At 44.0% G+C, this 12,226-nt stretch overlaps 1 protein-coding gene across 2 annotated transcripts in view; it reads right to left on the reverse strand.

Annotated features, from left to right (window-relative positions):
- The window catches only part of DPP6 (dipeptidyl peptidase like 6), a 546,530-nt gene that overhangs the window by 484,388 nt on the left and 49,916 nt on the right, over window positions 1-12,226 (reverse strand). The window contains exon 1 of one of the 2 annotated variants that reach the window (XM_031503789.2): window positions 1,913-2,062. The exons of the other annotated variant lie outside the window; for it this stretch is intronic. Coding sequence (XP_031359649.1) covers window positions 1,913-1,963 — 51 coding nt within the window. The 5' untranslated portion in view covers window positions 1,964-2,062. Of the gene's footprint in view, window positions 1-1,912; window positions 2,063-12,226 lie in introns of those variants that run through there. 2 annotated transcript variants of the gene reach the window in all.

Consider the following 12,226-nt stretch of genomic DNA (forward strand, 5'->3'; position numbering starts at 1 on the left):
TATTCACCTAAACTTAATTCTTGCTTAAATAAAGTACAGATTCAGCTGCAACCACAGACCAGACTAGCACAGAAACCAGGTGTGTGTGTGGTTGTGGTGACAGACATTATCTAAATAAACCACCTGTCTCTCCCACCAAAATCAAATGTAACAGTTTGCCTGTCTTTAAATTTGATGCCCAGTGTCTCAAAAATGAGGTCTCCAAAGAAAAACCTTGCATTCAAATCCAGGGAGACTGTCCCAAGTGACAGAAGTCACTGTGACTTAGCAGCCTGAGGGGCCAGATCCTGCTCCTGTCTAGTCAGAGGCAAAAACCATTGTCTCTGGCTGAAGGCTGGAGTTGTGGGCAGCCCCTGCTACCCAGCCCCGTGTGCAGATCGATCACCAGCCTTTGCTCATCCTGCAGAGCTGTGGAGATGCGGATCCATTTTGCCACGCTCGGAAGTACCAGCCAGAAATCCCAGCAGAAGCTCCAGCCCTGTGCTGAGTGGCAGTGGGGGAATCCCTGCCTGCTCATTTCCTGCCTTCAGAGACCAGCAAGGAAAATGTGCAAGAGGTTTTTATTAATTCTGTGATTTTACACATTCTGTGTATGTGAATTAGGCTCTCACCCTGTACTTGAATCAAACAATGTCACCTCAGCTGGTTATTTTTTCTTACTGATAGAGAGCATCCTAACCAAAAGGTATAATGACCACTAGGATGAGTAGCTTAAGCAGATAATAATCTAAATTTTTCCACGTTAAAAAAGTTCCAGTACTAGATATTTCCCAGGCATTTAAAAAGCACAATAAGAGGAGCACACTGCAATCACACAGGCTGTGCAATTCTCCTGGAAAAAAATGTTTGTAGAAGTTACTGTTCAGTTCCCTTACTTGAATTCACAGGTCACATAGCATTGCACCTTCCTCTTAAACACTACTGCTAGAAAAAGCAATATTATTGGAGTTGGAAAAGGAGGCACTTCCCTAAAAAGCCAGCAAAGCATTTTACTACAGAACTTGATTAAAGGATGGTGAATACTTTGGCTGCTTCTTGAACGCATCAACAGAAGGCATGAGAGAAACGGATACTACCTTTGTATTAAATATTAACATTTCCCCTCACAGGGGAGGCAAAACACAGACAGGAGTGCTCTGCCTGAGCAGAGAGGGGTCAGGAGACCAACAGGTACCCTTTCCGAGCCTCAGGATATTCGAAATGAGTTGGTTTTCAGGCGAGGCGCCCTGAAGCCTCTGCCAGCTTGCGGAGCACCCCCGCCCCACCGCAGCGAGCTCCTCCCGGCTGCGGAGCCGCCGCATGCGGGGCCCCGGCACCCCCAGCCCCGCCGCCCCCAGCGGGTCAAGCCAGCAGGCAAAACACACCAATATATTTCCATCAGCACAAGATGGCAACCAGCACTTCTTCCGGCAGAGCAGCTGGATGCTTTTATTTTTTCCTTAAGGGAGGAGGGGGATTACTGAAAAGGCATCCTGAATAGGTTCGGGGGTGGTTTTTTTGCTATTTTTTTTTTTCCAATGGCATGAAGATAAATGTTCCCAGTAGTAATGCCGGGGGAAAGGCGAGGCAGCCCGCACAGCCCCCAGCCCACGCACACACATCGTGGTCATCAACTTGGCGAAGTTGGCCGTGCCCCGCGCCCCCCGCCCGCGCTGCGCCCCGCTCCCCCGGCACAGGGGGACACCCCAGCAGCCCCAAATCCCCCGCCACCCCCTTCAGAGGGGGGGACAGACACCGAGCGGGGCAAGGACAGCCAGCAAAGCCCCCTCTGCTGTCTCCCCGGCAGCCCAGCCCCGGCTGCGGGGCTCCGCACCGACCGTGCGGCGGTGAGCGGGGTCTGGCGGCGCCGAGCCGAGCGGGGAGCCCCGACACTTACTTACAGTCACTGGAGGCGCCAGCAGCAGGCACTTACCAGCATGTTCCCTTGCATTTTAGCCGTTTGAAACATTGCCTTTTCCTTCATTGTTGCCGTGTGTGTGCGTGCGTGTGCTGTTCCCCGAGAGTTACTTAATCCAGCGGCTGGATCACTTTAGTGAAGAACTGGCGTGCACTTGCGATGCCTCTTTTTGGTGTGGAGTGGAGGGGACTACGAGCAGCGGAGGGGGAGGGTGCCTGCTTTCTATCTTTTCCTTCCCCACCCTTTTCAATATATATTTTTCCTTTTGACCGAAAGGAGGGGGAAAAAACAAAACAAAAAAAAAGGCAATAAAAATAAAGCACCCCTGTCAGACGAGAGGCGAGGCGGGAGCAGCGGGGCACCCAGCTCTGTCACCACCCGGATCCAGGGTTTGCCCTGCGGGAGCCGGCGGGGCGGGGTGGGCAGGAGGGAGCCGCACACACGCCCCCCGCCCCGGCCATGCCCGGCCGCCGCCCCGGGCCCGGGCGGTCCCGCCGAGCCGAGCCCACCCCGCAGAGCAGTTGCAGAAAAAGGGAGGGTGGGAGGCGATCAATAAAAGAGAGGGGGAGCTGGAGTAGGCGGAGGGGCGGTCGCCCCCTCCGCTGGCCGTGCCCGGCTCGCCGCTCTCCCGGGGGGGGGTTACACACGCTTTTTACAACAGGGAGGGTGCGGGGAGAGGAGCCGCCTCTCCGGGTTAACTGTTCACCGGCTGAGCCGCCGCGGCCCCGGCCTGGCCACGGCTGGTGCAGGGAGGGTGGGGAATAGCACGGCGCTGCCGCGGGGAGCGGGGGATGCTCGGCGCGTTTCCATGGCTGCGCCCCGGCCGGCCCGCAGCCCCGGCCCCGCAGCCCCGGCCCCGCAGCCCCCCGACCCTCCGCTGCCAGCCCGCAGGACGAGCGGGGCTCTCTCGGGGGATGGGGAGCTTCCCGGCACTTGTCCCAACGCCAGGATTTGGGATCCGAGGCGAGCCCCTCCGCACGCCGCAGGAACGGGCAAGGGGATGCCGGAGCTCGGTTCCCACACGGGAAAATGCAAAGCCAAGGGCATCGCCCGCGCCGGGCTGCAGATGAACGCGGCGTGGCCTCGGTGCCTTTCCAGCGGTGCCCACACTTGTGGGAGGTTTCCCATGGCTGTCACTGCAGTCCCTCGGCTGCGCTGCCCCACAGGTGGCTGGAGCAGCCGCCGGAGGACGGTGCTGTCCTGCTGCCCTTGTGAGAACCTGGTCCCTCCTCGCCTTGGTGCAGCTTTCCAGGCACAGAGCCTTGCCACACATCCCGGAGGCTGACACCTCAGCTTAAAATAATCCTTGTGGAGTGTGGTCTGTCTTGTCTCTTCCTGATGCACCAGAAGTAATTATATTTCAGGAGAATTAGGTGCCCATCGATTTCACAGGAACGGGGATGCTTTGCGTGTTGCTGACTCAAAAAGAGAGAAGAAACTGAGAAGTGATTTGCTTAATGTCTGAGGAGGGAAACCAAGAAGAAAAAGCAGGAACTCTTCTTATCAGCCAAGGTTTAACCAAGCCAATGGCTAAACCAAAAGCTCTCTTTCTTTTTTCCAGCGAGGGAACTGCAGACATGTCCATGCGTCCTTATCTTATGCCCATCTGTAGCTCTTTGAACTCTGCTCCTTCACAGTTTGCAGCCTCTTCATAGGAAATGGGTGTTCACTAGAAATAGGACACAACCTGTGCAATGTCATAGTGTTGTTCACACTCTAGTTTTCTTCAAGCCACCCAGCTGTTGAAATATATTTAAATACAAAATCTTACCCAAGACATTGAGCAGGTATCTCAGAAATGGTGGTAATGGGAGAAGTGAGACAACAAGACACTTGTAGGAAGTGCCAACGGCAGGTGATGCTGGTACCTTTGAGAGTTACCTGTGAGAACTTTTGTTTTACAAAAATGCCATCCCTCACTTGAAGATCTTCATTGCTCTCTCCCTTGTCTTTATTTGGGAATTGTTTATACCTTATACAAGATGCATTTTGAACAGGAAGTTCTTCACTATGTACCTCAAACTCTGGTCTTGATTTCTTTAATTTTGGTGCTTTGTCAAGCAGATCCTCTTCCATCTCAGTTTTTACCCTTAGGTGTTTTAATTACATACAAATGCAAAATATATCTGTGCTTGACTGTTAATAGTCCCATTTGCCTCCTGCATGACTTCATACACCAATAGAAATACTTACCATACATTGAACTCTGGCAGTAGTGGGGTTTTGGATATTTTCACCTCAGATTTGTCATAATGCAGTTGCAGTGTTTATCTCTTATTTTCATTTCATATTTAATTTATGCACTATTGGCATAAAAGTAGCAATTATCTTGATTAAAACATCTTTGTTTAAAGTTGAGATTACTGGCAAAATGCTTAGTTTACCACTGACAATATCCAGGGCTTTTTCTTTTATTAAACATCAACCAGGGTCCATTTGGCTGGAATTTATACATTACTGCATTTCCACTTCTGCCATTGGAGGCTGACCCTATAATCCAGAGACTTCCAGAAACACGAAACAAAAAATGTTTTTAGATGTTGTGCAAAATGACACTGATGATGTGGAAAAATGCCAAACACCTTACAAGAGAGAATTCTTGTTTACAGCTTTTAATTCTTATTGTCTGACTCACTTGACACTTTCAGAAAAGACGTAGTGAAAACTCTGGTAAGTTTTATGACCAGAGTCCACCCATGGATGTTTCCAAAGCTGAGTGGATAAAGCCCTGGTCATCCTGGTCTGATGTGAGAGGTCACCTTGTTCTGAGCAGGAGGTTGGGCTGGAGACTTCCCGAGGGCTCTTCCAGCCCAAAGGATCACAGCACCCCAGACAGAGCCACCCTTTGACTTACAGAGGGAAATGTCTCTTTAATGAATGACTTATCTGTTGCTTTCTGTGATTCCCAAACTGCATCCCTCGTGTTCCCCGAGAGTTCAGGTTATGCTGATCATGACCTTGCCTGGTAATTTTCACTCCTGAACCTGGAACAGCTAAGACTTGGTCTCAGATCTAGAAGTGTAAGACTAAGCTATGCTGCAGATTTCTACCTCAGGCAGTGGCCAGGTGATTCTGTTCAAACAGTCAATGACGCTGTCCTTCAGATTTGGGACTTTTAGGGCAGCTACAAGTGATACCACCACATAACTCCCTCACATGCATTAATCTGACTGGACTCCCTGTCATCCACCATTCAGACATCTTCTGAGCTTTTCTTCTTGATGGATGTCCTCCATGTCATTTTAATGGAAATTTGCTGGAGCTGCAACAAATACTCTCACTGAACAAGGAATCAAGTTTTTTATGATTAGGAAGTGACATGTTAAATGCAAAAAGTTGATCTGATACTTCTTCCACATTTTTGTAGAGAACATATATTTTTTGCTTCCTTTGAATAATGTGGAAGGACAGACAATCACCCTGGGATCCAATAAAGTAGTATGATTTAAGTAGATAAGAAGCCTCCATATTTAAGACCAGAGATCTAGCCCAGGAAACCTCAATAAAACATGAAAACATTCCTTCATCATATCAGGCTTTTTCTCAGTAGGAAAATGTGAAAATTCATTACTTTTGCATTCCTTGGTTTAGTCTCAGTGCACCTTCTTTGCCAGTAGATTTACTTTTGATATGAATATGGGAAGGTTTGGCCCAGACTCATCTGCATCTTAACAGCAACTCCTGAAGTAAAACCCCTGTACAAAAATGGGTTTATTTGCAACCTGTTCATTTGTATCTAAGGGGTATAACAGGAGGTAAACCCTGGGAAATCTGAAAGTTTAAATTTAAATCTGATCTAGATATAGCCTCTGTACCTCAGGTACTATGACAACACCAACATGGCATCTTCATCCACCAACATTTTTATAGGCCATTTTGAGAAAATGTGCTTTTCTGACATCTCTCATAGAATGAGATCTAGGAAAAAAAAATAAAGCCTCATAGATATTCTATTCTTTGTGGGTTTCAGTACTCTGAGGATGACTTTCTTTATCTGAGAAGGCTACAATGCTTACATCCTATTCACAATACTTTATTTAAAGCCACGTTGATAAGAGACTGGGAGAATTTATTTTATCAAATAAAACCCATTCAATGCATTTGGTGCTGGCTCTTCTGACTCTCCAAACAAGCCTAGGAACAGTCCTTCTGAATAGAAGGAAAGAATTAATTTCCCAAAGTATTAGCTGGCTGCAGAGCACAGACATTCATTTTTTCAATATTTTGAAAGAAAAATCTTTTGAGGGTGTAAGACCATAGGCAAACACAACAGCTGTTGTACTAAGAGGCAGTTTTAAGAGCATTAGGATTTCACTTCCTCTCCTTAATTTAAGGTTACTTTTTACTGTCTCAAATAAAAATATTTGTGCTACCAAAATACAAAAAATATCTTTTTCTTCTCAGTCAGACCCTTTTGCGAGGATCCTGTCTTCTACCTTTCAGCTTGATGCCACAAGCCTATGCCCAGGCTTCTGTCCAAACCCAATGTCAAGACTGTGTTCTCTAAGATTGGGCTAAGCCATATTACTCTTTTGCTCTGAGTTCTCCCCGTCCTCTGCATCCCACCAGACCAGGTCCCCAGCACATTGTTTTATCATGTAACTCACATCTTCATCCCCTCACTGAGCCCACAGTCTGAGCTGAGCAGGGGAGGAGGCTGATTTGCACTTTCTGTCAAATATCTATGAAAGCTGGTGACTTCCAGCAGAAATGCTGAGAGGGAACCCATCTCAAATGCTCGAGATCAGACATCACTCAGAATGGAAGGAGCTCAGGAAGTCTCCACCCCAACCTCCTGCTGAATTAGTGTCAGCTCTGAGGCCAGACCAGGTTGCTCAGAGCTTTGCCACATCTTGAGACCCTGCAGGAATTGGGGTTGCACAACCTGTCCTGAAGGCTGACTGCTTTCACAGGGATAAAGATTTTCCCTGCATTCAGTCTGAACTGTTCTTGTTTCAACTTGTGCCTGTTGCTCCTCATCCTCCTGACACACCTCACTGTGAAGAGCTCGGTTCCATCTTCTCAAAAACCTCCCCAAAAACTGGAAAGCTGCTGCCAGGTCCCCCAAAACAATTTCTTCTCCAAGCTGAACCAGTCCACCTCCCTCAGCCTCTCTGCAACATCAAGTGTTCCATTCCCTGGTCATCCTGGGGCTTTCTGCTGAACTTGCTCCAATTTATATCAGTTGTGCAGTGAGGCCCCAAAACTGAAACACAGATGTGGTCTGATGAGTGCCAAGAAAAGGAGACAACAGCTGAGGCAAAGATCTTCTCTAGTATTTGCTTTGTTATTAAATTATAATATTCAACAGGAACAGGACTGGTGGGATCCCAAATGAAATGGTTGAGTGTTACACTGTGCAATCCTAAATAAGTCAGAAACAGCATTATTAATAGTAAACATATTCCATAAGAGTATTTAGTAATGAAACACTGAAAAAAAACCTCAGAGAATTACAGCAAGGGATATTTTTTTCTTCCTAAGTGGATAAATTTTGAGAATTTCATTGCTCAAGCCAAGCTATGTCTCTTCTGAAAAATCTTCACTCCTAATGTCCTAAAACTGCCCAAGTATTTACATCTTCTAGTCTTGACTTCTAAAGAAGTCTTGGCTTGTCTTCCAGAGAAGAAATTGGAGGGAAAATAAAGTAAACACACAGTTAAATAAACTTAAAATTTACTTCTGAGGATCACTAGTTCTTCAAGAGATTAGAATAATGACAGAGCAGCTGCTGTTGAAAAGTTAATATTTGCTAGCTCTTAATCCATGAGGGTGCTTAAGACATCTTTGTTAACATAAATGGAAGAGTCTGAAAAAAAGGAGATTATATTATCTCAGGCAGCATCCTCTGTTTCCTGAAGGAAAAGTGAACATGATAGAAACCTCTGCATTTTAGAATTATATTAGAATTATGTATATTTTGATAATTGTTTTAATTATTAGATTTTGTTGGGTTACTACCAACCTGTTCTCCACCTTATTTTTTTGACAGCACGTTCATTCACTTCTCATCCCTTCCAGTTCAGTGTTGGACTTTGAAACTTCACATGTTCTGGGAGTTTGCAATGGAACAGCTGAACACTGCTGCCTTTGAGAAAAGACTGACATGTTCCAGTTACACCAACAGGAGTGTATTTGCCCAAGGGTATAGTTGGACAGTTGATTCCTCATGTACCAATTTCCCAGGGGAAACAGGGGAGGGCTCAACACATCGTGTGTCTCCTGACACTAGTGAGACACTAAATACTCACATATGTGCTTTGACATTTAGTTCTCAGAAAACTTAGTAATTTGTTAGATTCACCAGGGATTTGCTTGAGACACATCACCTCTGGACAGCTACCTGGAACTCAGTCAACTCCCCATGAGCCCTGAGTGAATTATTCATCTGCAAACAGAGCATGGGGTCACTAAGAGATGCCCAGCTTGCTTTCATGTAGCCCATGATAAACTCAAAAGCTTGCAGTCTCATGTGGGGCAGTGCCTTTTATTTTGTTGTGCTGGCACCTCACCTGGCCCAGGTAGAACCTTCTGTGCTCTCACAAAGGCAGATTGGATAGGGAGGTCTCAGACTCATATCCACAACAATAATGAATAATGAGTATTTTTACTTCCTTAGGTGATGCTGTTGAGGTAGGACAGGAATGAATAGACTTTTTTCAGAAGGCTGAGAGTATAACTCTGATTTATTTCAAAATGCATCACTCTTTTATACAGAGCTTCGTGCAGACCAACTCTATTGGTTCTGAAGTGAAAACATCCTGCACTATTGGTGTGCAGTGAATGATGTACAGTAGTAAAACCTAAATATAAACAATGTGAACAACAAGAGAGATAAAGAACTTACTTAAATTCTTTCTCAGCACTTTCTCAGGCTTCTGCCTGGTTAGAAATTTCCATTTTCTCTTTGACTGAATCTGAGACCTACACTTAGGTAGAAGTATTTCATACACTGAGCACAAGGTTTCCTCCTAAGACAAGCAGCGGATAAACTCTGTAGTACAGCCCAAACATGAAGTGATGTTGACAGCTGCAGGAGGGCAAAATCTGGAGCATTTCTACTAGAAGTGTAGATTCTGCATTAAGGCTTCTTGTTTTTTCACATTTTTTTTAAACTCCATTAATAAAAGCTAAAAATACACAGAGTTCAAATAATTACTTTTCCATGAATGAAATTGAAGCTGCTAAGAGATTCAGAGTAGGAGGAAAAGCATTCAGAATATGATTTCTGCATCATGTCTGGGTGTATGAAATTTAAATGTATGGGGAAGCTGGGAAAATCTGGGCAGCATCATTAGGATTACCATTAGTAACAGGAAAATGATAATAAGAAGCATTATGGGACCTTGTTTTTCAGGCAAGTACCACTTCTGGATAATCAGAGCTAAAGTTGTTTATACTTCAAAACTACAAGTCCTGCTGTAGAATGATAAACTCCTCATTAATCTATCCTAGCAAGTATCCTCATCCTTAAATGTACTTTGGATTTCCATCTGGACTTCACCAATTCCAGTGCCTAGCAAATGGATCCCATTGTGTTTGCTAAATTAAGAGTATCCTGTGCCACCAAGCTTCTCCCAGTACAAGTGGAGACTGCAGAGCTTTAAAAACAAATGCATAAATCCACACAAAAGCCTAACTATAATATAGTATGCTGAAAGCAACATATGTGCTAAGGTTTTCTCATTACCACTGAAATGAAAATATAGACAGACTTGTGGTAAACATTTGAAAGTTTGTTATGCAACAGATTTTATCCTCTGAAACAAGTTTAATTTTATTTCAATACCATTCTGACAGTCTACATTTTTTAATCACAATTATGTTGGGAATGCAAAAAGCATCAAAATCTCCTTCACTTTTGTGCCCACTCCTGACAGTGATTCCAGCCAAGTTGGAAAGATACCAAAACCACAAGTCCCAGAACCAAGAAGGATCTCACACGTTGCCAAGAAAATGCCAAGCACTCAGAGCCAAGGAGGCTCATCCCATTGAAATCATCCCAAGTCCTGACACTGAAGCCACAGCTGCAGCCAGGGTCTAGCCATAAACTTGCCTCCAACTCCACCATGAGTCAAGCCCTACTGGTATAAAATAGCACAGTTCCCACTTAAGCCAAGCAGAAAATCTGGACCCAGAAATGAACCTTCTGTTTAGCACAAGCCCCAGTGATGGCCCATTCCTCACTGCCTTTGGTATAAGTTATTTCACTATCCCAATGCATTAGTCCTGCAGATAACTTATTTTGTGAATATCAATGAGTTTCTATTTAATTTGTGAAGCTGTATAGGATCTTTCAGGTAGATAATTTAATGCTTGCCAACTTCCATTAATTTTTAACTAGGCCTTCTAGCCTGGAAGACATACTGAAACATTCTTATTTCAGATCAGGTGGGTCTTTCTTTTGATTAAAGAGCCAATTTTTTTTCTTCCATTGTGATATGGATGATTAAATTTCTCTGCTAATTATCTGTATCACCTCAGAACACCCTGTGCCTGACATAAAATATTTCAACAAAATAAGACTACATTTAATTGCATTACTCCTTTTCTTAATGATGAGAGGTTGATATAGGCCTGTCAATTCATTTTGAGTTCTTCTCCACCTTGAGGGCAAAGATAACATTTCTTGCTGTTGGATGATGTTCTTACAACAGCAGCAAATGTGTTTTTCTCTACTTTGTAGTGGAATTGTAGTGGAATGTTAGTAAATTAGTTGACCAAATAAATTAGGTGCTTTACAGGCAGTTTAACACACAGTTTACTCTTAGGAGTATTTTATGAGCTAGTTTCTTAATTTTTTGAGGCTAGGTACCTAACTTTCCTTCCATTTGAAGAGCTTGATATGCCTACAAGTAATCTTGTTGTCTGTTGGTGTGAAACAATTGCTAGGATGGTGTTTTGGAGTTCTCCAAAGTCAAGGATTTAGTTAATTTGTTGTGACAATCACACAATTTTAATTATTTGAGTTTATGAAAGTATGAACTCTCTAGATTAGGGCTTTCACTTTATCACATTTATAAAATATTGGAGCAAACACAGCCCTGACATCTATCCAATAATATAAAAAATTACCATAGAATTGTTGTTTTTCCAGTGCTACTAATATGGGTAGAGACAAAAAGTTATCTCTGAATGTCTAAAATATTTAGAAATACTATCAAGTCAAGTATCTAATTACTTTTGTCATTTTTCAGCTCCAAATCAAGGAATTTAGAATGCAAATGATAATTTACATCAACATTTTGCCTTCAGTTAAAGACAGTGCTGCCTCATATAGAGGTAGAACTTTTTCTAATGGAATCAAAAGGAACTTTGGAAAAGGTTTTATTATTCTTCTAGGTTCAGGTTGCCAGCCTTGGGAACCAGAGTTTAAGCCTGCCTTGGGCATTATTTTGGGGAAGTTCTCTTTTACAGGATATCATAAATTAATATATCTTCTCAATATCTTTCTAATGTACCCTATTGTGTCTAATTTAGATACAGTCATTTAAAGGTGAGGAAACAGCTAAGTAAGGAAAACTGTGTTCATTGCAAAAATGCAAGGAAAGCAACAAACAAAAATATTTAGAAGTCTTATTAAAAAAAATCAGCATTATACCATTCTTCACTTATGAAGACATATAAATGGGGTTTCAGGAAATTCAGCTATTGAGGCTCATGATGGGGAGGTGAGAGGAACCTCTGGAGACTCTCAGTTAACTTAGGCAGACCCAGTGTGTCCAAGTAGATAAAATAAAATAAAATAAAAACATTGATTTTGTTCAGTACAGGGAGGCAGAGAGTAGCTTACCAGGATACACTACAGAAAGTTATGAGAGAAAAAAAACTGGCTCAAAACTTTGGGGTCCCTCCTTCTCTCTCTCAGTGACTGTCCAGGCAACTCACCTGGCTTCTGAGTGGAAAATGCATGGAAAATTTGAATGATATGGAAAATTTGAATGATTTGAAAATTTGAGCCATCCCTCTGAACAAAACCTCTTTGTGCCTGGAGGCTGGGGAGAAGATGGCATCTGCTGTGTGCTGACCACTGGGTTGCCATCAGAGCTCCTCTGATGGGGAGCCACCTTTCCAGGAGAGAAAAATTTCAGTCTTTTGGGTGCCACCACCTCCAGCAAACACATTCCCCATCTGATCCCAAAACCAAGAATTTTAAAGAGCAGCAGTGAGTGAGGGATCCTGGCCAAGGCTGCTGGCAGGAGGAGACTTTGAGCTGCAGGCTTGGCAGCCAGGAGAAAGCCATGGCCATGATGAAATGCAGGATGCTTGTCTGGAATTCAGTGTGGAGCCTCTCTGTGCTCTCAGTAGGCTTTCATTATCTATTTTGTT

This window comes from Lonchura striata, chromosome 1 (assembly GCF_046129695.1).
Source record: "Lonchura striata isolate bLonStr1 chromosome 1, bLonStr1.mat, whole genome shotgun sequence".
In the NCBI taxonomy this organism is placed as follows: domain Eukaryota; kingdom Metazoa; phylum Chordata; class Aves; order Passeriformes; family Estrildidae; genus Lonchura; species Lonchura striata.